At 49.8% G+C, this 27,924-nt stretch overlaps 8 protein-coding genes across 8 annotated transcripts; 5 read left to right on the forward strand and 3 right to left on the reverse strand.

Moving 5' to 3' along the window:
- Window positions 1-91: 91 nt before the first annotated feature.
- AO090023000315 (RNA 3'-terminal phosphate cyclase-like protein) lies at window positions 92-1,300 on the forward strand (the record flags this gene model as incomplete). The annotated part of the gene is made up of 1 exon (XM_001820827.3): window positions 92-1,300. One exon carries the CDS (start codon window positions 92-94, stop codon window positions 1,298-1,300), a length of 1,209 nt encoding a protein of 402 aa, XP_001820879.1.
- A 5,126-nt stretch (window positions 1,301-6,426) lies between these two features.
- On the forward strand, window positions 6,427-8,207 carry AO090023000316 (uncharacterized protein; the record flags this gene model as incomplete). Its single annotated transcript, XM_001820828.1, has 2 exons — window positions 6,427-6,452; window positions 6,578-8,207. The coding sequence occupies 2 exons, from the start codon at window positions 6,427-6,429 to the stop codon at window positions 8,205-8,207; spliced, it is 1,656 nt and encodes a 551-aa protein (XP_001820880.1).
- Window positions 8,208-12,277: 4,070 nt separating this feature from the next.
- AO090023000318 (tellurite-resistance/dicarboxylate transporter family protein) lies at window positions 12,278-13,420 on the forward strand (the record flags this gene model as incomplete). Its single annotated transcript, XM_001820829.3, has 1 exon — window positions 12,278-13,420. The coding sequence occupies one exon, from the start codon at window positions 12,278-12,280 to the stop codon at window positions 13,418-13,420; it is 1,143 nt and encodes a 380-aa protein (XP_001820881.3).
- A 1,250-nt stretch (window positions 13,421-14,670) lies between these two features.
- On the reverse strand, window positions 14,671-15,489 carry AO090023000319 (J-type chaperone JAC1; the record flags this gene model as incomplete). The annotated part of the gene is made up of 1 exon (XM_001820830.3): window positions 14,671-15,489. The coding sequence occupies one exon, from the start codon at window positions 15,487-15,489 to the stop codon at window positions 14,671-14,673; it is 819 nt and encodes a 272-aa protein (XP_001820882.1).
- Window positions 15,490-16,003: 514 nt separating this feature from the next.
- Window positions 16,004-17,815, reverse strand: AO090023000320 (putative pre-mRNA splicing factor; the record flags this gene model as incomplete). Its single annotated transcript, XM_023235535.1, has 2 exons — window positions 16,004-17,500; window positions 17,774-17,815. The coding sequence occupies 2 exons, from the start codon at window positions 17,813-17,815 to the stop codon at window positions 16,004-16,006; spliced, it is 1,539 nt and encodes a 512-aa protein (XP_023090548.1).
- A 937-nt stretch (window positions 17,816-18,752) lies between these two features.
- On the forward strand, window positions 18,753-20,045 carry ppmA (type 2C protein phosphatase PTC7; the record flags this gene model as incomplete). The annotated part of the gene is made up of 1 exon (XM_023235536.1): window positions 18,753-20,045. One exon carries the CDS (start codon window positions 18,753-18,755, stop codon window positions 20,043-20,045), a length of 1,293 nt encoding a protein of 430 aa, XP_023090549.1.
- A 1,783-nt stretch (window positions 20,046-21,828) lies between these two features.
- Window positions 21,829-23,959, forward strand: AO090023000322 (PWWP domain protein; the record flags this gene model as incomplete). The annotated part of the gene is made up of 5 exons (XM_023235537.1): window positions 21,829-21,976; window positions 22,110-22,569; window positions 22,631-23,000; window positions 23,062-23,290; window positions 23,349-23,959. The coding sequence occupies 5 exons, from the start codon at window positions 21,829-21,831 to the stop codon at window positions 23,957-23,959; spliced, it is 1,818 nt and encodes a 605-aa protein (XP_023090550.1).
- A 1,383-nt stretch (window positions 23,960-25,342) lies between these two features.
- On the reverse strand, window positions 25,343-26,158 carry AO090023000323 (aminoglycoside phosphotransferase family protein; the record flags this gene model as incomplete). The annotated part of the gene is made up of 1 exon (XM_001820834.3): window positions 25,343-26,158. One exon carries the CDS (start codon window positions 26,156-26,158, stop codon window positions 25,343-25,345), a length of 816 nt encoding a protein of 271 aa, XP_001820886.1.
- Window positions 26,159-27,924: the final 1,766 nt, after the last annotated feature.

Below are 27,924 nucleotides of genomic sequence, written 5' to 3' on the forward strand. Positions count from 1 at the left end.
CTTTTTTTTTTGTCGGTCAAATGTATACAGCTTCTGATTGCGACATTGCTGGCCCACGACGGAGATACAGCGATTCTCCAATCAAGTAATCATGGCAACTTCACAACCCCCTCTCCGCTTTACCGGTCATAAGAACTTTGTGTATCGCTTGGTTTTTGCAACCTTGACTGGCCGTACGGTGCATATCTCTCAGATCCGCCCTTCCTCTCCTACCAACCCTGGTCTTGCTCCGCATGAGATTTCCTTTCTTCGTCTTCTCGAGGCTGTCACCAATGGTTCTCAACTTGAAATCTCTTATACTGGAACAATTGTTGTCTACAAACCTGGTCTTATCACTGGAAGTGGTGCAGGAGCAGGCAGCGGTGGTGTAATCAGACATGAGCTCCCAGCAGGTTGTAATCGCGGTGTGAGCTACTACCTTTTGCCTCTCTGTCTTTTAGCCCCATTCTCCAAGGCTCCTGTAAAGGTTCTCTTCACTGGCCCTGGTGTGATCACTTCATCTACGCCAACGGGTGATATGTCCGTGGACAGCGTGCGAACCGCGATCTTGCCGCTCTACAATCAATTCGGAATATTCAACAACATCGAACTCCGCATCCTACGAAGATCTAACCCTGGACATAACGGCAGGGGCGGCGGCGGAGAAGTTCAGCTGGTCTTCGGCCACCAAGTGCGTCTCCCGAAAACTCTTCATCTGATGAACCCGGGTAGAATAAAGAAGATTCGTGGTGTGGCCTATGCCGTCGGTGTCTCAGCTTCCAATAACGCCAGAATGATCGAAACCGCTCGTGGTGTTCTCAACCCACTTGTGCCGGATACTTACGTTTTCTCTGATGTGTCCTCTGCCCCGCTGGTTCCTGCCCCAGAGAAGAGCAATCCTTCGGCTAAGAAGAAGATCGGTCTTGGATTCGGTTTGTCGCTTGTTGCAGAGTCCTCGACTGGTTGCCTCTTTTCTGCGGATGTGGCATCCCCGCCTTCGGGTGGCCAGGCTCCTGAGGATATTGGAAAGCAGTGCGCTTATCAGCTGCTTGAAACCATCTCGAAAGGTGGTTGTATTGCTCCCGCAGCAGCAGCGACCATGCTGGGTCTTATGACAATGGGCTCAGAGGATGTTGGCCGGATTCAACTTGGCCGTGATGTGATTGCTGACGAAGGTGTAATCCAGCTGGCGAGAGACTTAGCGAAATTTGGCGCACCTGGCTGGGGTCTTAGAGAGGCTGCCGGAGAAAATGAGCGTGGTGACATCGTTGTCAGCGTGGTTGGACGGGGTATTGGAAATGTTGGACGAAAGGTTGCTTGATTTCGCGCTCGCGGTGCGAGCCTCACTTTTATTCGTGCGGTCATTCTGGTCAGCTGCCGCAAGTTTACATTCATCGATAATTGGAGGTTCAATAGCCAGGTAACAGCCTTGTTTCAGAATTCGACTATTTGACAGCCGATCAACATGAAACCCGACCTTGGTACCCGAACAGCATGGATCCTCGACGGCGTTTCACAATTCGCGATCGCAGAGAGGCCGATTACACGTCACTTCTTGTCTCTACAAGTGCCTGACCTCGGTAGTCGGACGGTGGGATTTGAAAATACCATGCGCTTCTTTTCACCGCTACCTTAGACCTGCGCCACGTGTCTAGGGCCACGCCAAGACAACAACTGTTTTCCACACCGCAGCCGGCGTTCTGACATTTGCGCTTCACATTCCAAAGAGATGTCGCCCCTTTGATGGGCCCTTGCAGTTTTATGAAACGCTTAGTTGTTGAATTTCAAATGATACCCACTGTTTTTCTGGTGCTTGGAATGTCCACCTCACCGCTAGGTGTCTACCCCATAGTGGGCACAGATCTCGCATTTCAGGGCTAAGAGTATGTTGGGCTTTGATTCTGGTGATCATGAGTCACACCTCGTGGAGAAACTGTTCCTGAATCCTATGTATATAAACGGCATCAATGGAGATCTTATACTTTACTTACCCTGCTGTATTGTCTTTCACATGACTCATCCCAGTCTATATCTTGCACTATGTTTCCTATTCTTCTTTGTCTGATGTCTGCGCAATCGCCTCGAGTTAACCAACTCAAAAAGTGGCTCAGCAACGAACCGGAGATTTTCCCTCACCGATTACAGCGCAAGCCCGGCTGTCCATCTGCCTGACCACGACAAGGGAGAGATGCCATGGAAGTTTAATTCATGGTCATTCCATGGCTATGTCACAGCCGGATTGAAGAGGGTTATAAACCCCTCAACGCCTCATTTGATATACTACGTACGGACGCTTTAAACGCCTTTCACCAAGAGTCAGTCGCCCCTTTCGATCGAATTTTTTGGCCCTCCATTGTCAACCCCTCGAAATTCGAAGAAAGATTCGAGTATAAGATCCGTGAAGACTATGGAAGAACCCTCGGTCACGCCCCCCTGTGGTTGAGCCTCGAGGAACCTCGATGTTCTTCTGGAAGCGGCGAGCACAACACGCCCTGCCTCGCTCCTTCCATATTCGGAAATACGATGTCACTCAGGAACGCACCACTACGGCGAGTCCACTTCCGAGGCCCTTCCTAGTATCATCATCCAGGCATAACCTCAGTCTGTCTCGCTGGTGCCTGGACCTCGACGCCCACCCCCTTGCTTCCCTCTTCCCCTCCCCCTCCTCGCCCCAACAACTGTTACTCTTCCACCCTTTTGCTTCCTTCGCACATTTGGCCTTAACATGGACTCACTAGGGAACAGTGTTTGTAAGTCCTCCTAGAGGTGTCAGTCAGCATACTCCTTTACTACTGATGAGGCAGGCCGACCGAATTTGACTCCTGTTCCAAGTTAGCTTACCGTCGTGGATGTTTCAATTTCATCAAGCTGGCCTGCTGGTAAGTCTCATGGAGATAAGCGCTATTGCTGACGACGCCCTCTTCGGCTTATAGGCGACTATCTGTTTGCTTGGAACTGGATGGGACTCGGTCCTTTATCTGCTCAACATTCATCTTGACTCGCCGATCACTCACCAACCGAGATCTGAGCTGCCTCACCTCTCCCTGAGCATTATGCCTGGCACCGTGGGCAGGCCCAGTAAGTGACAGAGCTTGTATGCATACCTTCCCTCGATGCACCATGCTTCGATACTGACGGCTGTTCTAGGCTGGCTAAAAAAACTTCGCCCGCATCGCCGGCCAGCTCCCTACGGGGACATGCTCTTGTTCGTCCACACCTTCCTTACTTCATCTACATGTTTCTAACCAGGTAGCTAGGGGACAAACGCCAAATCAGCTTCATGATTCACATGCGTCTTTCCAGGACTGACTCCTGCCTCCTTCACCCTCCACATGCCTGCCACCGCGGCCAGGTCCAGTAAGTGACAGAGCTTGTAAGGATATGACCTCCATTCTCTGGCACAACGTATATACTTATGTGGCTTAGGCTGGCTAAAAAGACCGCCCGCACGCTGGCATAATCTCACCATTACGGAGGCAGGGAGCAGGCAGACGCGACTACACCCTGGTACGACTTCACAGCATTGAGCCATGACACGCCTTCGGTCACCAGAGAACAGCCCCTCCCACTAGCTGCACCGTGACAAGCCCAGTAAGTGACAGAGCTTGTAAGTGTCACTACATCTAGTACTGGGTTCCTCTGCTGACTGGGCTCTTCAGGCTGGCTAAAAAAACCCCGCCACACCGCAGTGAAGCAAAGATGATTGTCAGGAAATGTAAGTTTGGTCTTCTTGCAAGCCGACTGCGTGTCTTACCAGTGACTCAGGGTTATGGTCAACAAGATACCGTCTTGTACTGATGGTCTTCTCAACCTGTCCTACCACAACGCCTTGTGCGTCCATCAATTCTAAAGACCGGTCACACCACTTCTGAACAAACCAACGTGGATGGCCGGGGATAGGAGTTGGATGATATGGCTGGGGGATGCTGGCATATTCCTGTCTCGAGGTTCTTTGTAATTAGTTCTCTGGTTGTACCTTTTGTGTTGTCATTCTCTTGTTATTCTAGTCCTGGTCAAGGTTTTTACCCATAAAATGGGAAGTTTCCCTTGACCTAGCGGGTAAAACCACAACCTGAATTGGGGGGACTGGCTGTGACATCAATCAATTTCATTCAAATAACGAGTTACCATGCTGTAGGGGTGTAGGTCGCCAGTGAAATCATTAGCATGTTGTGGATTGCGATAACAATTCTACTCTTAGAGCTGCTATATTAAGAGTCTCTAGGCATGGAGCCAGGGAAGCAACAATCTTATATGTAATCATACGACATGGGGCTTGCATTCTCCTGTTAAAACTTGCTTTGTTGTTTAAGCTGACCTCGTCAATTGCTGGCACACTGGCTGACGTCCTCCTTCTCGTCCTCTCTCGCCCGAAAGCAATGTCTTTCCAGCTTCCGCATTAGGGTTCCGAGCGAAAATACTAGGCACTGAGAATATCGGTGAAGCTCGCCAAACAGTCCATCCCCAGCCACCCAGAGCTTCAACAACGCCGAGTCCACCCTTTTCACCCACGACAGCGGATTATCCACTTTTGTCTTCAGTTAACTTCGTGCCCGTTGCCGCGTCATCAAAGCTATCCAAGAATCACTCCACCATCTCCGCGAGAAATCGCTATAAATAGTCGACGCGGACAGATTTAACCTTGCTATAGACGCCGCGCCCAAGACGGCGGGATCAATTATCAATTTACATCACCAATGGTTGGCTCTTGGTCTATACGTTTGCGACTTCATTGGTGCCGTGAGTGGGTTTGAGGTTGGGATGAGATGGCTGGGACGTGGATCCTGACAAGGCATCGAGCTTGGCTTAACTGTGGTGGGCTTTCCAATTCGGATGTGAGGTGAAGCTGTGAGTGGGCTTGTGGCGTGGCTCTCCTTGTTGGTTTGGCTTGGTTCAAGGGTGTACAGAGTTTGTGCGTACTCGATATTGTTATTTTGAGAATTTGGGAGATGGTGAGCGCGGACTAGTATGATTGGAATTGGCGACTATGGGTGTGTAGTTTGACCTAAACTGCGGCTATAGGTCCTCTTTCATGCATTCCTGCAATCATCAAAGGAAATATAATAACTGTAGAACGTATGAGGTTCCAAAATGGTTTCAAACATACGGCATGAAATGTTTTGTCCGTGATGTCTGAAGCACGTCCCCAAAAAGGAAATCAGGGGATCCACCGACGGAGTTTTCTTGAGACGTTGGAAATAGTTTATGCTTAATAGCACGATTTAATTTATTTCTTGCTAGGATTGCAACGAACATGGGGGTGTTCACCGCATAATTATATACTGCACACATACATCAGTCGCAGGACCAAAATACGTGCAGCACAGATTAATCGATGCATCATATTGCTTTCCCTTCGCTCAACTTCTACTATTTAGTTATTCATTTGGCAGGCATTGGATCAGAAATCCCCATTACAGGAAATTGGTAACGATATATTCCCTAGAAATACCTCGCGATTCGCCTACGATGAATCATTCGACTGCCAGCTCACTGGTTTATATTAGTTCCTCCTAGAGAAAAGCTAGTAAATTATGAATAGTATCAACTAAAGTAAGTGCCAATCCAGGTACAGCACTTGACAAAGAAAAGAAAAGAAAAAAGTCTTCAGTTGGGTCCTGAGGAGGCTGGCAAATGAATGATGCATCGGGCAACAACCTAACGGCAGACTAAAATCCTTAGTGCCGCCGAGTCCACCATTCGCCTTCTCCCGACCCTCCGGACGAGCGAGCTGTCTGGTCCCCGCAGTGGCTCGCGTGAGGCTTTCGTCGCATCATGAAAAGTGAGATGAGCTGTCCAACTGGATCATGGACGATGGGGAAATCGGTCATGAGTACAGAATATTGGTGAGGATGAGAAACTGAGTCCACAGCGCTCGGGAACTATTCGAGGAGGAGGACCCTCGATGCCACGATGCGGTCCCCTCTCTCTGTGCCCACTTTCCGCCATGCATCGCATATTTTTTTTTCTTTAGCAAATAAGAGACACCGGAGGGCTGGCTCACTTGCAGATGAGGAAGTCCAGTGGCTGGTTTACGGTCTGCTTTGCGATAAGAGGGGAATTATCGCTGGCAATCGCGACAATGTTGGCGGTCAATCCACCCTCCGAAACCCCCTCATGGATGCACACGTAGCAGACTATCCTTGACCCAGTTGGGGCCGGTGTCGAAATTTTTTTCTTTTCTTGACTCTTTTGCGCCTAGGGTGGGATTGCGATGGAATAAGAAGACGCATTGCTAAGCGCAAGTGTAACGGTCAGGGTGCGAAGGACAATTTGGTATATATAGACTATATCATTAGTGAACGCTTTTGGATCTTGAACATCAACTGTGCGGGAGTCTTACGCTCTCTTTCCTTTCTTCTACCTTCGGACTCTCTTCATCTCATTCTGTTTCCTCGTATATTCTTTTCATTTTTGGGGGGTATAGAAAAGTCATAGCAAGCGTCCATGGATAACTATCGGGATTACAGCAGGTGAGTGGACTTTTGGACATCATCAGACGAACAATTGTCTCATTTGGTTTGCGTCCTTTCTTCTTTTCTTTCATTCCCTGTATCATAGCCAAGATCGCAAATTTTCGTTATGCCAACCATGACAGCATTGCCACTGACCCTCCGAGTTTGTCATTGGGATACAGTATCGTCCATTCACCGCCATTCACTTTCCTGGTCGGCGCCAACCACACCAAGTTAACCGTTCAATCGGGACTTGCCCGTCATGTCTCCCAGCCGCTGGACCACTTGATGAACAGTGGGGAAACCCGCGAATCGAAACATCATATCGCCGTCTTGGAGGAGGAAGATGTTGAGACCTTTGTCGCCTTCTGCGAGTATGCCTATACAGGTGACTACAGCGTCCCTGGCCCGGACAACCGAGAGGAATACCAAGAACAGGTCGTGAACAACCCATTCAAGGGTGTGTTCTCTGGAGAGCCTGTCCTGGCGCAGCCTGACCCCAAACCCAGCGACGAGACCGACAAGGGGCAGAGCAAGCCAAGCGAGGAAGTTCAGCCACAGCCGGAACAAGCGCCGCCGACTCCGGAACCAGAGTATCCTCTGGAGGAGAACAAGGCGCCAGAGGAGCCTTTAGCAGCTCCAGTTGAGCCACCGCAAGAACCCGAGCCTGTCCCCGAGCCTGCCCCCGAAGAGCCTGTTGAGCAGCCTCCTGCGACTCCCGCTGTTGAAGAAGGCGAACCTGCAGACGCCAATGAAGGCGCAGGCTCCGGCAAAGGCAAGAAGGGAAAGAAGAACAAGAAGGATAAGAAGAAGAAGGGCGCTGTCGCCGCGGAGGAGCCTACGACTAACCTGACTCCTCCGTCCACACCTCCGCCTCAGAAACTGGAACAGGTCGAGAATCCCCCTGTTGATGAAACACCTGCCCCAGCTGAGGAATGGAACCAGCCTCAGGAGTCTATAGAACCACCGGCTGATGCAGAGGCCGCTCAACCGGCTGAGCCTGTTCAGGCCGAGGTTGACACCTGGGAGCGATCTGCTCCCACGCCGCAGGAACCTGAAACGGTCGAGCCTGAAAGAACCTCCGTAAAGGCCGAGACTAAGGAAGAAGAGAAAGTCACAGAGGAGCCGAAACCTTCCCACTTCCGGACCAACTCCTTCATCGACATGTCATTTGCCAGGCAGCGCTTCAACTTCCAGCACGAGTCGGGCAGCAACCTGTGGGATGAATTTGCAGCCATGGACTATCACGACCCTCGACAGACCCACGGAAACAGGCCGCCAAGCTCACTGTCGTACTCGGCGTCGACCAAGGGTGACCTTCCGTATCTTGTTTTCCATGCCAAGCTGTATGTCTTCGCCACGCGCTTCTTGATTCCCGCCCTTGCCCAATTATGTCTCCGGAAGCTCCATACGGATCTCCTCAACCTAGGATTCCCCGAGCATCCAATGGACTCACAGGATGAGGAGACATTCGCTTTAACGACCACCAAGGCCAGAATGATCCTCGACCTTCTGGACTATACCTACAACAAGACTACCCGTCTCGAGCCTATCTCCGCCATCTCAGCCACTCAGCTTCGCGACAACGAGCTTCGGAGATTGGTTGTACACTATGCAGCTTGCAAGATACGGGACCTCGCGGAGTTCTGTCCTCCCGAGGAAAATACTGCGGGCATGCCCTACCCACATAAGCGTTCGGCCAAGGGCTTGCGTCCCCTCCTGGACACCACCACCGAGCTTGCATCGGATCTGGTGTACCGTATGATGTGGTGAAATGATTGATATGATATGACTTATGTTTCGTTTCTGTTCCTTGTCTATTGAACTCTCTTTCCGTTAGCTATTTCTTTTGTCTTCTCGTTTTCTCATGCGACATGTATATCAAAGAGTGCACACGCACAGACACAGATCAAACACAGACACGACCTTCACGTATATGCATTTGGATTGTCTTGGAACAAATGGGTCGCTGGAGTCTGGCTGAACCTTACGCTATGTTTACTCATCCTTCCGCCTATGACGAATTTCCTTGCGTGATCCAACCTTGAATGATAATTTGTTGAAAGCCTTCCGTCCTGGACGATCATAGATAAATTCTACGTTACTGTTACATTAGGTCCCCACCTCGCCAAGGGAGCATGGGCCTTTCTTCCATGTCTTATTGATCAGATCTAACACCGTCTGAAGGTTGCTTCCGTTTCACAAGCAACACGGGAAGGTTTAGACTGTCGGTGTCCGTCTTGGATGCATCCACTCCCTTTCGTTCTACCTCCCCGATTGGGCATATGCGCCCTCATTCAATCCTTCCGCTTACTGATCCGCCAGCGTGGGATTGGATTGGATGTCCTTGGCCAGATGAATCTGGCGGCGGAATTGGTGGTGATCACCTCTCCTAGCTTGTTCCTCATCGTCTATCCCTGTCAATATCTTCCTGGCTGATCGTGTCTTAGGGATAAACCGGCAGAATATCAAGGAGGGAGGGGTTCCGGACTTAGCGCACGATGACCTCGAACAAAAGACCTATTGACTGCATGAGGAGGCCCTAAAGGAATCCATTTCGAATATCTGCAGCCACGCCAGACCGGATGCAAAGCGGACCCCTCCTTGCTGCAGGTTATATTAAAAATGCGCATTCGCAAGAAGTAGGACCCATCACACAAATGAGGACCCGTGTATTTAGCCGCGATAAGAGAAGAGCAAAAACAAAGCCAGCCGACTATTCCGCAGCGGAGGATGGAAGCGCTGTTTCTGAGAATTGATACCGAGTGCATTGAGCCCAAGAGATCTGGGTCTAGCTGTACATACCAAGGTCCATGCGGATGAGCTCATAGTTGGGTATGGCGGGCCGATGGAGTCAACCACGTCTCTCTGGCGACTGGTACAACGCCAAGAATAGTCGGATTTGAATCCAGAGGTTGGCTGGGCCGTATGCTTTTTTTTTTTTTTTTTTACAATTGCTGAAAAATCCGTCGAATGTTCCCATCTTTAGGCGGAAGGCCTGGCGAGGAGGGTGGGTGGAGACGATAACCTACCTGTGCTCTTCTTGGCTACGAGTGTTGCTTGGTCTTGGCGGGTGCATGTCTGTGCCACCGCGTTCCTCGGTACAAGTCGATAGACTCGATACAAAAGATGGATCGGAAATAGAAAGAGAAGACGATCGAACTGGACCATCTGGAAGTGGGGGTGGAGGGAGGCGGAGCTTGGGGTACGGAGTATGGCGCTTCGACTATGAGCCTTTGAGGGGGGTTCAACGTCCGGCAGAGCTCTACTCCGCAAGCGAACGGGGAGGAGAGTGGGATCTCAAGTGAACTATTGGATAGCGGTTGATCATTTTCCCTGGCCTCTTTCACTGTGCCTGCTCCTGATCGACTCAGGGTTTAGAAAGGGGAGCTCGATAATGCTGACGAATCCGTCTATCATCACTGCCTTTCTTGGCCGTTAGATAGTACTATTTTTACATGGATGTCAAGTGCAGATCATGGGAAGGCAGCAACAATTCCACCCCAGATCAATAAGAATGTGGGAAAAATATATATATATAAAAAAAAAAAAGAAAGAAAAAGAAAAAGTACCGGGCAAGATAAGGACGGTGTACGCATCATCGATCGTTCATAATTTCAAATGCTGAAACACAATTGGGTTGTGTCGGCGGATAGTCGCAATATTGAGGTTCAGTTACGTCCGTTGCCCAATAGTCGGATATCTCTGCCAAGAACCTCCTGCCAAGGCTCGAGACTCTTTCCATTCCTCATTGCGTCTGACTCTTCAACTGAGGGTTCGTCTTCTGTCATCCTGCATTCTTCTACAACGCAGCGCTTGACCTTTCGTGGCTGGTCATGGACGATCAGTGTCATCCGTGTATCATCTTCATTCCCGAAGTATACGGACAGGAAGACCGACCCTAGAATACGGAGAAGAGGGCAAATGGAATTCCTCAGTGGAATGAATATATCACATTCCTCCGCGCACAGTACCTGTTATCTTTATGAATGATTAATTATCTGGTTAAACATTATCTAACCTCCCCTAAACTTTAACTCTAAAATCCCTTCCCCTTTTTTTTTGTCGTAATTTTATTTTTCGTGCCCTTATCTTTCAGCCTACAGTTTTCGTCCACCATAGCCACAGTGAGCTTGGCAGCGGACCTCCCGTCGGTGATGTGCTGTCGATCTTCGTCTTGGCCCTTTCAGTCCATGGGCGAGACGCTGGTCGATGATGCCTACCGCCGCGCACGTTAAAAGAATCTTCTTCTTCTTCTTCTTCCTCCCAGACGTTCCGTGACATGGGAGGTCCCTGATTCGGTGATCGAATGGTCCAATGGGCATGATAGGGTTCCACTCCCTCTGCATGGATTGTGGCGGTCGTCTTACATAGTCTCGCCACTTTTTTTTTGTTTTTCTGTGTCTTAGCAAAGGATCCCTGTAATTCGGGCCGAAAAAGACGGGCTTCGGCTTGTCTGGGAGGTAACGCTTGAGAAGCCGACGCCCGTCAGACAAGCCGTTAACTCGTGTTCGGCTGGGGATTCAAAAGGCAACGGATACTTTTCTCGACCGAATTTGGAAATCAATATCATAAACGGTTAACGTGATGGAGAACTAACTGTACGGAAGATTAATTACCGAAGACAACAAAAAAATATCTGCCTTTTGGATAGCAGCAGAAAGTATAGGAGATGCGACACTTGCTAAACAATTGCACTAACACAGCCGACTAGTGCACGGATTGGATCGGAGAGTGTTTTACAATCGGTCTTTTTCTTTGTCTTTTTCTTTTTTTTTTCTTTTTCGCCCTGGGTGGGGACTAATGATTGAATTCCGAGTGATATCAAATCAAGACAGGCAGGCATTGCATAATTGTTGACGTTGTTGGAACTTGTTTCTGCGCGGACTGACCCACCGGAACTATATCCTCTGCTGGCCTTGGCGGATCAAAAGTGAAAAGACGCTATCCACCGAAGATCATGAACCATTCGGTTCTTCCCCTAGTCATTGCTGGCTTGAGTTCAATGCCGAGACACTTGCGCCATGGTCCCTCTGCCCCTTTGCAATAATGCGATGGGCCCCTGATATGCGCCAAACCTGAACTCTTCCTATTCCTTCCGGCCCGCGGTGGGCTCTGTATCCCTTTTCTGGAACGACAAGAGTTTAGGAAAGCGGGTTTCGTCGTCTCTAAGCCAACCATGTTGATATCTATCTGGTTTCTATTTCTTGGCCCTGCATTCCTCAGTATCGACTATGGGCGGCGATGAACATCAGCCTGAAGTTAATGATGCCCTATCATCCGCGACATGTGCAGACGATGCCAGCACTGTCCTTATATCTAGACCGTTCCACTCCTGATGTATCTCTGTTCTAGTCCATTGACTGCTTTCCACGCTTTTCCTCACGTATTCACTGTCTTTTTCTGTCCAGCTGCATTGCATTGCATTGCATACCTTCATACTTTCATTGATCTTGGTTAGCCTGAAGCGTCTGATCCGTCAAGGGATTTTACATGCAGTAGCTCTGTCGTCGTTCGTTTGGTTCCTTGCACTCATTCTCCCTTCATACACACGTCAAAGATATAAGTGTGTGATATTTCCACTTCCGGCACAATTGGAAGATCACTGCCAGACAGTCCATCGTATACAATACTATCCCTCTTTACTCTCTTCTGCTATCTTCTCTTGCCTTCTTCAGTGTCACACCACCTCTCTCTAGGGTCGTGCCACTGTTGCTTATCTCTTTTTATATCGTACCACTCCACCATAGTTTCTTCCTTTGTCCTATAAGCTTCGCGCCAAGAGCACCATGTTCAATAACGAACACCACATTCCACCGGGTTCATCCCATTCAGACATCGAAATGCTGACACCTCCCAAGTTTGAGGATGAGAAGCAGCTGGGCCCCGTGGGTATCCGGGAGAGGCTTCGCCATTTCACTTGGGCCTGGTACACATTAACGATGAGTGGAGGAGGGCTGGCCGTCCTCATCATCAGCCAGCCCTTTGGGTTCCGCGGATTGAGAGAGATCGGCATCGCTGTCTATATCCTCAACCTGATCCTCTTCGCCCTTGTCTGCTCTACCATGGCTATAAGGTTCATCCTGCACGGCAACCTTCTGGAGTCCCTCCGTCATGACCGCGAGGGTCTCTTCTTCCCGACCTTCTGGCTCTCCGTCGCAACCATCATCTGCGGCTTGTCTCGCTACTTCGGTGAAGAATCGAATGAGTCCTTCCAACTAGCCCTCGAAGCCCTCTTCTGGATCTACTGCGTCTGCACCTTACTCGTCGCAATCATCCAATACTCGTTCGTCTTCTCATCCCACAAGTACGGCCTTCAAACCATGATGCCTTCATGGATCCTTCCAGCCTTCCCCATCATGCTCAGCGGCACCATCGCCTCCGTCATCGGTGAACAACAACCCGCTCGCGCAGCCCTCCCCATCATCGGCGCCGGCGTCACCTTCCAGGGCCTCGGCTTCTCCATCAGCTTCATGATGTACGCCCACTACATCGGCCGACTGATGGAGTCCGGCCTCCCCCACAGCGACCACAGACCAGGCATGTTCATCTGCGTCGGACCCCCCGCCTTCACAGCCCTCGCCCTCGTCGGCATGAGCAAAGGCCTCCCCGAAGACTTCAAGCTGCTCCACGACGCCCACGCCCTGGAAGATGGCCGCATCATCGAGCTGCTGGCCATCTCCGCCGGCGTCTTCCTCTGGGCCCTGAGTCTCTGGTTCTTCTGCATCGCCATTGTCGCCGTCATCCGCTCGCCCCCCGAGGCCTTCCACCTCAACTGGTGGGCCATGGTCTTCCCCAACACCGGCTTCACCCTGGCCACCATCACCCTGGGCAAGGCTCTCAACAGTAACGGCGTGAAGGGCGTCGGCTCCGCCATGTCTATCTGCATCGTGTGCATGTACATCTTCGTCTTTGTCAACAATGTCCGCGCCGTTATCCGGAAGGATATCATGTACCCGGGTAAAGATGAGGATGTATCTGATTAGATCCATACCTTCATTCTTCCTGCCTACCTTTATGCCCATACAACCATCTACATGTCATACACCTACATACAGTTCCCCTTCCTGTTCCCGTCCTCACATCACCAAATCCTTCCAGTTTAGACGTTACTTCCATTCACAAGCCCCCATTTCTATATACCCCCTTCACCATCATGTTCCTGTCATTTGCTAGCTGGCATCTCACGGCGTTACTCCCTTCGGTATATATAGCGTTGCGTTCATGGTCACATTAGCACTCTGTTTCTGTTCTGTTGCTGTTTGTTTCCATCCTTTGCTTTTCAGCCTCCTCTCCATAGACAGAGAGATAGAAGCCATAGAATAGAAGAAAAGTCACTTACTTGCCCAAACCTCATTCCTCAAAATAAACTGAGTACAGTCAACCTAGCAAGATAGTATTAACTTCCCACTGTTCCCAGCAAACCCAAAAAGGCAAGCAAATCAATTACTTGTAGTTAAAGTCCAATACCCTGTTTCAGGTCTATATAACTAATATGATTCATATCACCCATATATCTCCCTAGATATGACCCATTTACAGTCCAAACCAGATCACCCGTCCTACTGCATTTATTAAGTGGGGACCTGAGTTAATATGGGATTATGGATACCCGGATAGAAAGGGTTCTTGGCTTTTGGCGGGGAGAGAGGAGATTACAGTACCTCACGGTAGTAAAGAGAGTAATAGATTGAATTATAGGACTAGGGATTAGTTCCGATCTGGGTAAGGAGGTTTGTTCCGAGACGTGTTTGTTTTCAGTTTAGTATGTTTGGGTTGGATCGGGGATTTCAAGTTGTTTGATGGATGTTGGAGGTTTGGTGTTTTTAAATGTATACTATACCTATAGTGGGGAGGGTCTGGGATTTAATGTTTCTGGTTTATTTATTCTATTAAGATTGTGCTTTGTTCTGGGTTGTGTGGTGTGCTGGTGGTGAGTTTTTCATGTTGGTATCTGGTCTGTGGCGGTTTTATATATATTGGAGTTTTATATTTCGGAGATTTATGATGGGTTCGGTATCGATTGATTCAAGTTTGAGAAGAGATTTTGTATGATATCTGATATCAAGTTGTGCTTTTAACAATTCATCATGAAATATAGCACACTTCTATGGTATGAGGGTATTTACGTCGACAGCATTGTATCGTACACGGTAGTTCAGACATCATGGCCATAGCTGTAACCAGCATAGGAATCCAATCCAAAAGGTCGATTATCCAAAAGACGGAAAGAAACCTAGTGCACCAGTCTGATCTCAGTAAGACCGGGCTCCCACTCCTTCAGCCCCTGCGCAATATTATACCAGAAGCGCAGGCGCACACATTCCTGCCTTGCGGACTCCAGATCGCCTGCATCGAAGGCGTTCGCTAACTTCTCCACACATTCTACTACACGGGTCTCATTTTGTTTCTTCAGCTCGGCGATCGTGGACTCCGCGCCTGGTTCGGCGCCCACTTCTTCGATCGTCTCCTGCACCTCCATTACTTCCATCAGTGTCTCTGGGTCGAGCGCATGGTGCGCGGCGCCGTCCTCGGCTGTGACGTCGATATCGTGCATCTCGCGGAGGAGGTACTGTGCGCGCGCGAGTGGATCGGACAGCGTGCGGTAGGCTTCATTGATGCGGGCTGAAAGGGCCTCGGCTTGTTGTTTCGATGGGCCCGGGGGATACTTGTCTGGGTGAATTGTACCCTGGAGTTGGAGAAACTCGCGTCGCAGATCGCTGACGGAGATGTGGAAGGGTGAGCTTGGAGGTGGCCCTGCTGGGAGGGTTTTGGGGAAGATGGTGTAGTGGTTCGTGATGTCCGGAATGTTTTGGATAGTGCCGTTGTTATCGGTTGTGGTAGCATTGGGGGAGGAAGATGTGGAGGCGAAGCGACGGGTTTGCTGGAGATGATGAACCCGGGGTACGCGAATGGTACTTTGGGGTCTGAACTGGCAAATGAGGCATGTTCCTGGTGTTTGGTCGAGGAATGAAGGCCGGGTTCCTGATGTTGTTCGGGAGGTTGCAGAGGAGAGCCGCGGGAGCAGTCTCTGAGGGCGAAGGGAGGCAGTCATCTTCTTCTAATTCTCCCGATTCAGGTTCCAAATTATCCTGAAAAGATAAGTACGTGTAGTCTGTACGAGTACTGGTGGTAGATTACCCTGAGGCGAAAATCCTCAGACTGAGTTGGGGAATTGATGCTTATCGGGCAAACCTAATATAGGGCCGGTTAGTCAGCATGGGGGTTCCGGCCTTCGGAGAAAACGGAGGGAGTTCCGGCAATTTACGTCATAGTCCGAGAGCTTACTTTCGATATTCGTTGGATATTTCAGTGTACAGCGGTTGGTGACTAAAGTAAATAGAAGTTCCATGGACGACATCGATTCGTGGCTCTCGAGATCGTCCATGTTTGTATAATCTTTTTATAATCGTGAGAAGACCCTAAATCTCTGGTTACCAGACAAGCGAGGCTCCTGTATCTAGGTATGGAGCAATCGACTACCTAGATTTTGAAGTAGTGACCTGTAATGAAGGGTCATAGATTGGGCAAACTAACCCCTTTATGATATTGGAGCATAGTCAGCTATCCTAGCTATCGATACCCCAAAGCTTGACTGTGCGGTCGTGTCCGCAACTAGCGATCCACTGCGCGTCATCGCTGATATCGGTACTCAGCACATTGCCTGAATGGCCACTTAGGGTTTTCACCAATGACCAGTCGTCGGCGCTGAATATGTTGACATTCTTGTCGAATCCACTGCTCACGAAGAAAGTGCCCGACTTCCTTGGTTGTACAGGTGTCGATTGTGGGGGTTGATCGCCATCCACATCCATCCGGCCGTTCTGCCCATCGGTAGACGGTAAGTAGGAGCTGGTAGATTCTGTTCCTTTATACCACCGAAGGTCGGACACGACACTCTTATGTGCGCCGATCCCACCGGTATTCCGTACTTGACGCAAGTCCCAGCACTTTACCCAGCCGTCGCCTGAGCCGGTCAGGACACGATACCCATCCACGCCCCAGTCGCAACCGTAAATTTCACGGATATGGCCTTCAAGGATCATCACAGTCCGGCCCGTCCGAAGATCCCAAATACGTCCAATGCTGTCGAGTCCTCCACTGGCCAAAAGAGAACCATCATTGTTGAAAGATACCGTGTAGACCTCTCGTGAATGACCTTCCTGCAGCAACAGTTCCGCGGTCGTCTCCACATCCCATAACCGCCAAGTTGTGTCATAGGACGCGGACGCCACATATCGCCCGGACGGATGGAATTCCGTTCGACACACGCGACCACTGTGGCCTGACAGCGTAGCTATCGGTTGATCCTGATCAAGCGACCATAGACACACATTTCCCTCTCCACCTCCAGAAACGAGGTTGACGGTCGATTCGGAAACATTGGACGTCGACAGTGTAGCACCTGGGAACCATGACAGGCCACCTACTCGATCTGTATGCGCCTTGAATGACCGTTTCTCCTCCAGATTTGGCACCGTGAGCAGCTTAATCCCACCGCCCCAGTTACCTGTAGCGATGGTCTGCCCGTCTGGCGCAAAGCGACAGATACTGACTGGACGATCACCTGCAATCTGTGAACCGTAAAGGTCAAACCCATGTAGCTTCTCCTTAACCGCTTTGCGGTGCTTAATGTGCGTTCGGAGTGGAATGGTCGATTCTTCTTTCTGCCGGGCGACGCGCTGCTTTGCACGAGGAAGGGAGAACCGCGCGATCGCTTTCCGTGCTTCCAACAGATCTTGAGATCCCTCAGTGTAAAACTCCTCTTGCTGCTCTGCTTCTTCCTCCTCAGCCTCTTGCGTCGCTTCTCTCATATCCACATCTCCTTCTGCTGCCGCCGCATCCTGTTGCTCGGCGAGATCGGTTAAGAGCTCTCGTAGCCGATCTCTCCGGTCCGCGGGGCCTTCACCAAACAGAGTGATGGGTTCTCCGAGCTCTCGTAATCGCGCGCGCACTCGACTATCATCGGTCGGGACCACCATAGCAGCAGCTCTCCGTTTGCGTTCGAATTGGGACAGAATGGCGGATGCTCTCTCCGACGGGATGCCCGCCGCCGCGGAGGGGATCTCATAATCGCGGTCAACAGCTACATGGAATAGATCAGTTAGTAAAGTTCGGGTAAGATACATACGATGCTTAACTTGACCGGGGAGGGGGTTGTTGTCTTACGCAGATTGGCCAGATCAATACCCATATCGGTGTCCTAAGAGCCGAGCCATTGATTGTCAGTGAATGCCAAAGGGAAAAGCCTTGTAATCGCGTTGCGATCATCTGTTGCCATCCCAAGATGCGCGGGATACAGGATCGATTGAGCCGATGAACGAAAGGGTAGATCTTACCTCCGCCTCCTCCACGTACGCCTGTCTGGATGGGTGCATCATCGTGGGCAATAGAACCGCGAGCGTCGATCAGACTGCCCAACACCTTTTGAACAAATCGGACGGGATTATTTGGGATGATTATACACCGCAAGTCACAGCAGCAGGATGTCTAAAGGGAGTCGGAGGTTTGGAGGAAAGGTGTGGGTTAGTGGGAGTACGGACGGAGGAGTTCCCTTTTTCTCTTGAAATTTTGAAGGTGACGCGAAAGGAAGCGGCAAGACGATGAGAAATTGAATAGCGAGTGAACAGACACACCACAACAACGTCACAACACCACAGCTTCCTTTTCTCTAATGTACTCGATTACATGTTGCTGCAAGCTACAGGGATTGTCTATACGGCGATCTCACCATGTCTAGTCCTTAATGAACGAGTTACGCTTATCGGTCCGATTATCACCTTATAGTCTAGACAGACTCAATCGGTGTTGTCAATCCTCTCTTTTTATTCTTCTCCCTCCAACACGTGGGCATTTCAGAGGCTTTAGTCGGCTAACCACGGAGATCTCCAGTCGCGAGACACTCAAATCACAATTAAAGGAGGTATCCCAACGTTGGCACGGGTCACTCCACTGAAAGAATGGAGGCGGTCGATTGATGACGACAGGCGGTCGGCAATCCATTATTTATAATTTGAAAAATGGTGCCGGATCCCAGCGTTCAAACCGCCATCGCGAGAGATTAAACACGACCGTGACTCTCGTCCTTCCGCGCCATATACACCGACCACCATCTCTAGATTCATTACTTGGCTCAGCGCGAGGGTCTGTTCGCTCTCTTTCACGGCACGGCAGGCCCTCTACGAGCCTGGACGGTGCGAGGGGACATTCTGTTGCATGTTCCCAACAGACGGGTCAAAGGAAAATTCCCTATCGCTCTTTCGCGAGGGCTTGAATTGCGTTACTTAGCGCCCTTCGGCGACGATCTCGTTACTGCCGATGACCCCTCTGGTTTTTCTCCGTAGAGCCTGCAGTCCAACCTGCAGTAGGCTACAACCCGTCACGAGAGATAGGCTCTTGGCCTCGTTCTCGAACAGCACGCCATGGCCCCGATCCTCTCCGATATCATCCTCCTCTCCTCCGCCCCGACGATCCTTCCACTCGACACGGTCGCTTGACTCGGAATCCCCGCGCATCTCATACCGCGTTGCCGCTTCATCATCCGGCAAAGGCCGTCGTTTCCATCCCGCAAAGAACACGTCCGATTTTGATCCCCAGCGTCACCATGCTATAGGGGTGGCCACAGATGTGAAGAGTCCAGCCATCCGGCGCCAGCGGAGGCCCGATAGTGGAGAGGACGCATACTTCGTGAGTAGGGTCGGTCAACATGATAACGGAGCGGTCGCCTTTGCCGTCGCAGACGGGGTAGGAGGCTGGGCTGAGTCTCGAGTCGATCCCGCGGACTTCTCACATGCGCTGTGTGGATATATGGCGCAATCCGCCCTTGATTGGGATGCCCCAGCGGAACAATTGCGTGCAAAGGCTCTTCTCCAGGCCGGCTATGATCAAGTTGTTGCCGATGAATCTATTCGCGCCGGCGGCTGCACCGCCTCGGTGGGTGTCGGCTTGGACGATGGACGGGTTGAACTGGCAAATTTAGGTGATTCAGGTTCAGTCCTTCTCCGTCTTGCTGCCGTACATCACTACTCGGTCCCGCAAACGCATGGCTTCAACACGCCTTATCAACTTAGTATCATCCCGCCGCGGATGCGCACGCAAGCATCCATTTTCGGTGGTGCCTTCCTCGAAGACTTCCCGCGCGACGCGGCCGTCACCAATCTCCAGATGCAGCATGGCGACGTACTCCTCCTTGCAACAGACGGCGTCTTCGACAACCTCAATAACCAGGACATTCTCAAGCTTATAACCAGCCGGATGGTTCTAACAGGCGCCTGGACCGCCACACCCGACGTTGGAATCAAACCCTCCATCGATCTTGACCAACTTACCGGTCCTGAGGGCCTTGCCTCCCTCATCCCGTCATCATCTACCCAAGCTTCCCAACACCATCGCTCCACAAACAAGAGCCACCTATACAGCCTTCCTTCCCTCCTCGCCGCCACCATCGCAGGTGAAGCCAAATTGGCTAGCGTGGATATGCGCCGCGACGGACCCTTTGCCAAAGAGGCTCAACGATATTACCCCGGCGACTGGTACCGTGGCGGGAAGGTGGATGATATTGCTGTCTTGGCTGTGGTGGCTGTGGAAGAGGGCTACGTTCCATCGCCGTGAATGGTAGTAGATACCCCTCACCACCGTTTATTCAATTTCAGACAGAGCCTTACAAGTCGTCATACCGCGATTGGGCCAGGTCTACCCCAAGGCAGCCACGCGCACCTTTGATTTAGGCAACGGTTGATTGGAATTCAATCAAATTGGCGTTTTCATAAAGAACGGTGGCTTTGTACGGTTTTGTGTTATGTTTTTTTTTTTTGCCCTAGAGGGTGGGCGTATATCCTCATCTATACATATTCATGTATACATTTATCTGTATTTTTCTTCCCCCATACGCATTTGGGACTGGGATGGTCGGGTGTTTCAACTGGTATATTGACACTGATATAGAACATTAGAGTCACGCATCAGCGTACTATAAATAATTACCTAGAGATAAAAAAAAGGACTAAAAGAATAAGAGGCTTCATGTCTTGAGCAAATGAGTACGCTGGATCAACCTACTACAATCTGTTTGCGTGTTAAGCTGCGTAGCGTTACTATCCACACTGATATACAGCCTCTTATACAGGAGCTGGGGACTTGTACCGGTTTTGCAAATTTCTCTTTATATATTTGCTTCTGTTTTTTTTTTTTTCTTTCTTTCTTTCTTTTCTTTTTTTTTTTTAATCCTTTCATCCCCATTCAAAGGAACAACAACAATAATTTGGTGTATATCGGAGAAAGCAAGAGACTACGATTGGGACTGGGTGGCACATGTATGTTGGAGTAGCAGTGGATGGAGTGGATGACGACTGTCGGGGAACCTCACTTTACCTCCTCTTTCCACTACACCAAACAGTCTTCAAACACTTATCATTTCTCAACCCTCCGCTTGTCGCAATCTAGTCACGCGGGGTTTCTGAAAAAATTGCCATACAAGGTAGTAGTTGACATCGTTCATTTTGGGTGTTACTGTTGGCTTTGTTATTGTGGCACAAGGTCAGTCGGCCATTCGCTCGTTCATTCACTCATTGCCTATCCCCTCTAACCACCGTAATATTTGGTTGTATCCTATGCTAAAAGACACGCCAGGTTCCTTGCGCCTAACAGATTATTGCTGTCTCATCAGACTAATTGCCTCGATTGGGCTGCCTTTGCTTTTCTTGCATCAACCATCACTGTTACAAAGCATAAATCTGCGCAACGCGTCTATCTCATTCTACGGCTGTGACAAAGATTGAGATCCTTTTGACACTCAGGTGGCAGGCCTCTTTGCTGCTACGGTTTCAAGTACTAGTGGTTGTGCAGCCTCCTCGCGTTTGGCATCTGGGAGATCACTGATCACCATCCATTATACGCGTCATTTATCTCTTCCACTGTTACCACTGTTATCTCTATCACAACTTTTGTCACTAGTCGCGTGTTCTTGAATCCACAGGCCAAGCTCTTGCGAATATCTACCAAAGCTTCTTGCACAACTGAGGTCGCGTCGCGTACTGGGATCACGCAGTCTTACGTGGATGAACCTGCATCTCCATCGGTAGTATATTTGGCTATCTGAGCATCTGTGAGGCTGAGTGACAAGCAGCTGTTGCGAGTTGTGGAAATTCCTATTTGTTGTGGTTGCTGGTGAGCGTTGCGTCATTCGCGGTCTGTCAGCGCTTTTTTTCCCGGCAAAAGGAAGTGCACGCGTTGTCAATCAACTTCCCGCCTTCGTCGCGACCTTCTCCACCACTTCTTCCCTCACCCACATCCACCTCGACCTGTCCACCACCGCTTCCATTGCCAACTCTTATTTCACGCGAACTTCAGGTGGAGCTGTTTCTGATCTACTATTTATTGAGCTTTGTCGCGCACCATGGCTGAGGATACCCCTACTGCCTCGGCACCTGCCCCCGACGCCGCTGAGTCGGTCGAGCGCGCCCCTGCTGAACTCAAGGAATCCACACCAGAGGCAACCAAGGAGAAGGAGGAGACGACCAATGGATCGGAAGAGAAGCCATCGGGTAAGCGCCGCCCAAATGTTCTCTTTTTGTTTTCCCTCCTTTGCTCTGATCCCCTAATCGGAGCGTGTTGATGAAGCTCGTACGCTAACTTGTGTTGCTTGATTCGCCTCAGAAGATGCAACTGCCACCGAAGAGAAGAAGGAAACCGATGAAAAGTCCACTGAGAAGCCCAGCGCATCCGAGTCTACTGATGCGAAAAAGCCTGAGGAGAATGCTGCACCTGCAGAGTCAGAGGCTGCCCCTGCCTCGGAGGCTAACGGAACCCCCGCGTCGGCTAAGAAATCCGGAGGCTCGAAGCGCAAATCCACTGGCGCCGTACCCGAACACAAGTCCAAATTGAACCGGAAGAAGTCGCAAGCTCGCATCACCAATCTGCACGCGAAGCCAGGCGAGTACTATCTAGCGCGCCTTCGCAGCTACCCACCATGGCCGTCTATCATCTGCGATGAGGAGATGCTCCCTAAATCTCTTCTGGACACGCGCCCGGTGACCGCTCAGCGCCCCGATGGCACCTACAGGGAAGACTACGCCGAAGGCGGCAAACGTGCTCACGAGAGGACCTTCCCGGTGATGTTCTTTGAAACGAATGAGTTGTAAGTAACGTGTTCCTTGCTTCACCTTTCTCGTGGATGTGTCAACTGATGGCAACCTCAGTGCCTGGATTCCCAACACGGATTTGTCCCCGCTCGAGCCCGCCGCATGCAAGGAAGTGTCGGAGAAAGGCAAATCGAAACTGCTTTTGGCCGCATATTCCGTGGCTGCTGATGGTCACGATCTTCAGCACTTCAAGACCCTGTTAGCCGATCACCAGCGTGCGATCGAACAGGAAGAAGAAGAGCGGGAGGCCCAGGCGGCCGCAAAGGCAGCTGCCAAGGCAGAAAAGGATGCTAAGAAGAACAAGCGGAAGAGCATGGAGATTGTCGATGACGAAGATATTGACATGGAAGATGCAGACGAGGAAGCCAAGAAGCCTAAGAGCTCCAAGAAGAGAAAGAAGGACGCTGAAGCCGACGCAGAGGAGAAGGTGAGAAAATAAGGCGCCCGGGAGAAGATGGCTTGAATGCTAACCGTGCATGATATTTTAGCCTGCTAAGACTCCCAAGACCGGCACCAAGCTCAAGCTGACAACCCCGAAGACTCCCGCCAGTGAGAAGAAGGCCCCTGCTTCGAGCAAGACCAAGCAGACTGCCAGCACCAAGAAGTCCGGCAAGGCCGCTGCCAGTGACGAGAGTGAGGAGAGCACGCCCCCGGCGCCTAAGGAGCCGGAGAAGCAGGTCAACCCAGAGGAGGCCAAGGCGAAGAAGGAGAAAGAGAGTACGATGCCCCGACAGTCAACTGGTCGTTTGTAAAAGCGAAAACTAACAAGAGACAGTTCTTTTCGTTCGCCATAAGCTCCAGAAGGGCTTCATCTCCCGTGATCAACCTCCCCAGGAGGAAGAGATGACATCGATGTCAACCTATTTCACAAAGTTGGAAAACTATCAAGACCTCGAGGTTTCCATCATCCGTTCAACGAAAATCAATAAGGTTTTGAAGATGATTGTCAAGCTTAGCTCCATTCCTCGGGACGAGGAGTTCCATTTCCGTCGCCGTGCCGTGGATCTCTTGTCCAAGTGGAAGACTGTGCTTGATGCAGATACCACTCCAGGCCCTTCGGAGGATAAGAGGAAGCCCAGGGCTAACGGCGTCCACAAAGAGGACAGCGTGGAGACCCCTGCCCGTGGGGACACGGAAGGCGAAAAAGAGGATGAGCCCAAGCCAACTAAGCCTGAGACCAAGGACGAGGAGATGACCGATGCGGATGCTAAGGAGAAGACCGAGGCCCCTGAGGCAGCAAAGGAGGAATCTGACAAGACGACCTCCAAGGCCGACGAACCAGCCGTCGAAAAGACCACAGAGGAAAAGGGCTCTGAGGAGAAGACAACAGAGGAGAAACCTGCCGGAGAGAAAACAGAGGAAAAGACTGCAGAAGCTTCTGCGTAAGTCTCGGTCAAAACTCGTGTTTTATCTCAGATTCTTTCTGCTCTGGTGTCCTTGGTTCTCGTTGCTGTCTCACATGCGCTGCTTTTACCATGGTCTTGGTTTTTTAGCCGCTCTGCTAGTGTTTCCATCTCCTTTCTCTTACTCCCAGTTCTTCATTTTGGAAATGAGCCTTGAACCTGGGAATTTCAAGAATATTCATAATAAGCTTGATGACTTCCCTTTCTTCGCTTCTTTTCTATACCTCCTACCCTTCCTTTTGGACCTCTCTCACATCGCCACTGTACATCTAACCTCTTCAATGGACACCCGACCCGGTGTCACCGACTAAAACCTGGAATCAAGAACTAGCGACGGAACCAGACCCATAGGATATTTTGACGGAAAAGCCCTGGACAGAGACAGATCCTGCATAGAGAGGTCGGAGCTGAGTTTGACCAATTGGGATTTCGGATAGCGAAAGCTACAACATGAGTTGTGATGTAGTCAGCCGGTCTCCTTTTTCTTAAAATTATTCAGCGTATGGTTGGATGGTGTTCATCATTTGCCGTTTCTTTCAGTATTGTGTCTAATTGTGCCCTTTCTTTTTGTCTGTGCTTGATCACTTCGAGAATGTTACTTGTTCCGCTTGGTTGTACTGTGATCGTCTGATCCTCGTCAATAACTCTAGTGAGCCAATAAATACTGCTTTTGATTATTGGACAACTTTGGAGTACCGTACAGGCCACTAGCTGCCACTTCCGCAGCTCGATGAAACTTGTAGCAGTATGCCTGGGGCTGGTTAAAGGAAGATGTTTAGTTGTGTGGCCTTTTTGGTGGATAGAGATGCATTGATTCCGTATGTCCGTATGTGGAGTTTTTTTAAGTGGCTATTGATATGCCAGGCTTGAGATAAACCAATACTTTTCTATATGATCGGTAATTATGCTTGCATTTACATCCCTGGAACTGTATTTATTTAGTACACTATTTAGGTGTAGTTGGAACAGTGAATTTAGCACTGAAAAGTTGACATAGAAGATAAATAAAAAGAATAGATGTAGGGATATAAGCTATGGATAAAACAGATGTAAATCTCGGACAGGGCCTATCGTTTATTCTTAGTAAGTACCATAAGTGTAGTTCTCATATCTTAGTTGATACTTGATCTACACAGAATATTCAATTGAATGTTCAGTAGATTAGGACGATAATGAAGCGTAATATCTATAACAAGAGGCAAATAGGAGGGATACAATCATAGAGGTGGGGAATATATGCAGAAAATATCAGAAGGTATAGTCGTCATAAAAAGCGAAGCAAAAAAAAAAAAAGCTTTAGGCATGGCGTGAAAGAGGCTAAGAAAAAGAAAGAAAAGAATCTGTGCATACCAGTGCCAGTCGAACATCACCACCCCCTCCATTTGATTGCAGCTGTAAACCTCGCCCTCTTGAACCCACAAGGTTCCAAAATCTCCTTGAGATGAGGCTTCCACCAGTCCTCGTGACCATCATGGATTACAGTCGCAAGTGCATACTCCATATACTCGGGGAAAAACCCACTATACTCCCAATCCACAATCCCAGTGATCTTGCCACCCTTCACCATGATATTCCGCGCAGCTAAGTCTCCATGTGTCAGCACGAACTTCTGTTCTCCACTTCCACGCATCCCAGGCAGAAGCCGTGCCCATATCTTCTTCGCAGTGGGTGATTTCACCCGCTCAAGACACCAACTATCAAACTCCTCTTCGGACTCAAAGGGTCCCATGAAATGAATCTCGAGGCGATCGTAGAAGTTTTTCGTCTCCTGTCGGTTTATACGACCGATGTACGGTTGTGTGCATTGCCGGAAGAGGCGTAGTTGCTCCTTGAGCTGTTGTTTTATGGACTTTCGTTCCTCCTTGGTCATGGTATGCCAGACGTTGTCGAGTGAGTCCCCCTCGACGAGATCTGACACGGTTACAGTAATTTCGGGATCGACATCGTAGCAGCCCAAAACCTGCGGTGCTAAGATTCCAGGTTGCTGCGAAGCATAATGCATCATGTCGGCCTCGGATCGCGCGAAACCACGAGTTGACTTTTGTTTGACTGCGACTACCCGGCCACCTGATGCTCTGGACTCGAGGACTCGATTACCGAAGTAACTGTAGAGTTCTTTGCCTTGGATGGCGTCTGTGTAGGAGAATTGGTAGGGGGATTTGGATTTGGATTTAGAGGGCATTTGGATAATCTGTGGTTATTCCTATCTGCTATCACGAAAGTAGAATGGGCGGGATGTATGTTGGAGGTAATATGTAGAAAATAGCTGTGATGGGATATTCTCAGTGAATGATAATCTTATGGATTTGGTATGTAGGAGCGAATAGGTAGTTATTTCCTTCCACAAGATATAACACGGCGCAATTGGGCCTTCGATGGATGTGGGAAGGTTATGTACTCGTTTCGCTGCAAGGCTACATTATTAGACGGATAATCTTACGACTCCGGGCTAATGCAGAGCCTTTCACCGAGATTTATCTGACACCTTTAGAAAAGATGTACAACCGTGGCCTATTTTGAGGTCTGCATCCTTGCTCCAGTCAATCATATTGATCCGCGAATGGGTTATGTCTCGGTTGATGGGCCGCTAAAAGTGCGGAGAAGCGGCGGGATGCTTCTATTTATAGGTCCGTCTGTGCACCAATCTTCTACTGGTGTATAAGTGAACTGTTTTGGTCCGAGTTTGATCCTATTACCCAATTCAGATACCGCTGCTTTTATCAGGGTGCTTCCTTCTTGTATAATCTTCAAGGGGAAGGTTCATATTGAGGGACGGCGTCAAGATAAGGCCTTACCACCTGATTGGAGAATCGAAGTCAGTCAAAATGGAGGGGACAACAGATGAGATAGGCCTTCGATGGCTTCAAAAGGTCTTTATCCCTGCAAAAACCAGCCGTACAGTTGGAAGATATCGTCTAGTCATTCTAGACGGCCACGGGAGCCATCTAACACCTGGTTTTGATAAGGCCTGCAGGGATAATGATATTATTACTGTCTGTATGCCTGATCATTCTTCGCATCTCTTACAACCACTCGATGCTGGTTGTTTTGGCCCTTTAAAGCGTGCTTACGGAGGCCTTGTTGAGTAAAAGGTGCGCTTCGGTTACAACCATATTGACAAGTTTGACTTCCTTAAAGCATATCCAACAGCTCATCTAGAGGTCTTTACACCTCAAAATATCCAGAATGGCTTCACCGCAGCTGGAATCTATTCATTTGATCCAAAGAGGATGCTTTAGGAGCTTAATGTCTGTGTATTAACCCCTACCCCCCCTCCAAGCCGTGCATCAACCAACTCATCTTGGCTTGCTACGCCTCATACACCCCGGCAATTACGCAAGCAAGCATCCTCAGTCAAGAAGCTCCTAAAACAACGCTTTCAATCGGGAAATACGGTAGTGGTTACATGCAGGCGGAGGAGGTTCAGCACGACCTAAGGAAGGTTGAAAACTAAACAAGATGCCCGAGCAGCGAATCAAAGCCGGGCTTTGCGCCAAGCCGAAGAAAAGGCAGGTGAGTAATGCGAAGCTTTGCAGGTGGCCGGCGGAGGCGGCAGAAGAGGTGCGTGGATAAACCCTTCACTCCGTTCCTCCAATTTCAGGGCTCGATGCTTCTTTTGCGTACCGCCCTCTCAGCGCTTTTGACTTTGCCTTTCCTCTCACTACTCAGAATTTCTTAGAAAAGTTAATATGTGAACTCTTGTCACTCTGGGGGCGATAGAGACGCTCGATTGGTTCAGCTAAGGGAAGAGAGTTTTATCTATCAATATGTCTCAAGGCTCGTAGCAAGATCGATGATGAATGGCGTCGATCATAGGTTGTCATGAGTACAATGAGCTCAAAAGGCAATCAGCCATGTTACTTCCTGTTAAGCAAAACTGTACTCCGTAGCTAATCGACTAGTGAGCATCTGTCGCCGAGGTATCAATTATATCATGCGGACTCAAAC

This window comes from Aspergillus oryzae, chromosome 3 (assembly GCF_000184455.2).
Source record: "Aspergillus oryzae RIB40 DNA, chromosome 3".
Taxonomy (NCBI): domain Eukaryota; kingdom Fungi; phylum Ascomycota; class Eurotiomycetes; order Eurotiales; family Aspergillaceae; genus Aspergillus; species Aspergillus oryzae.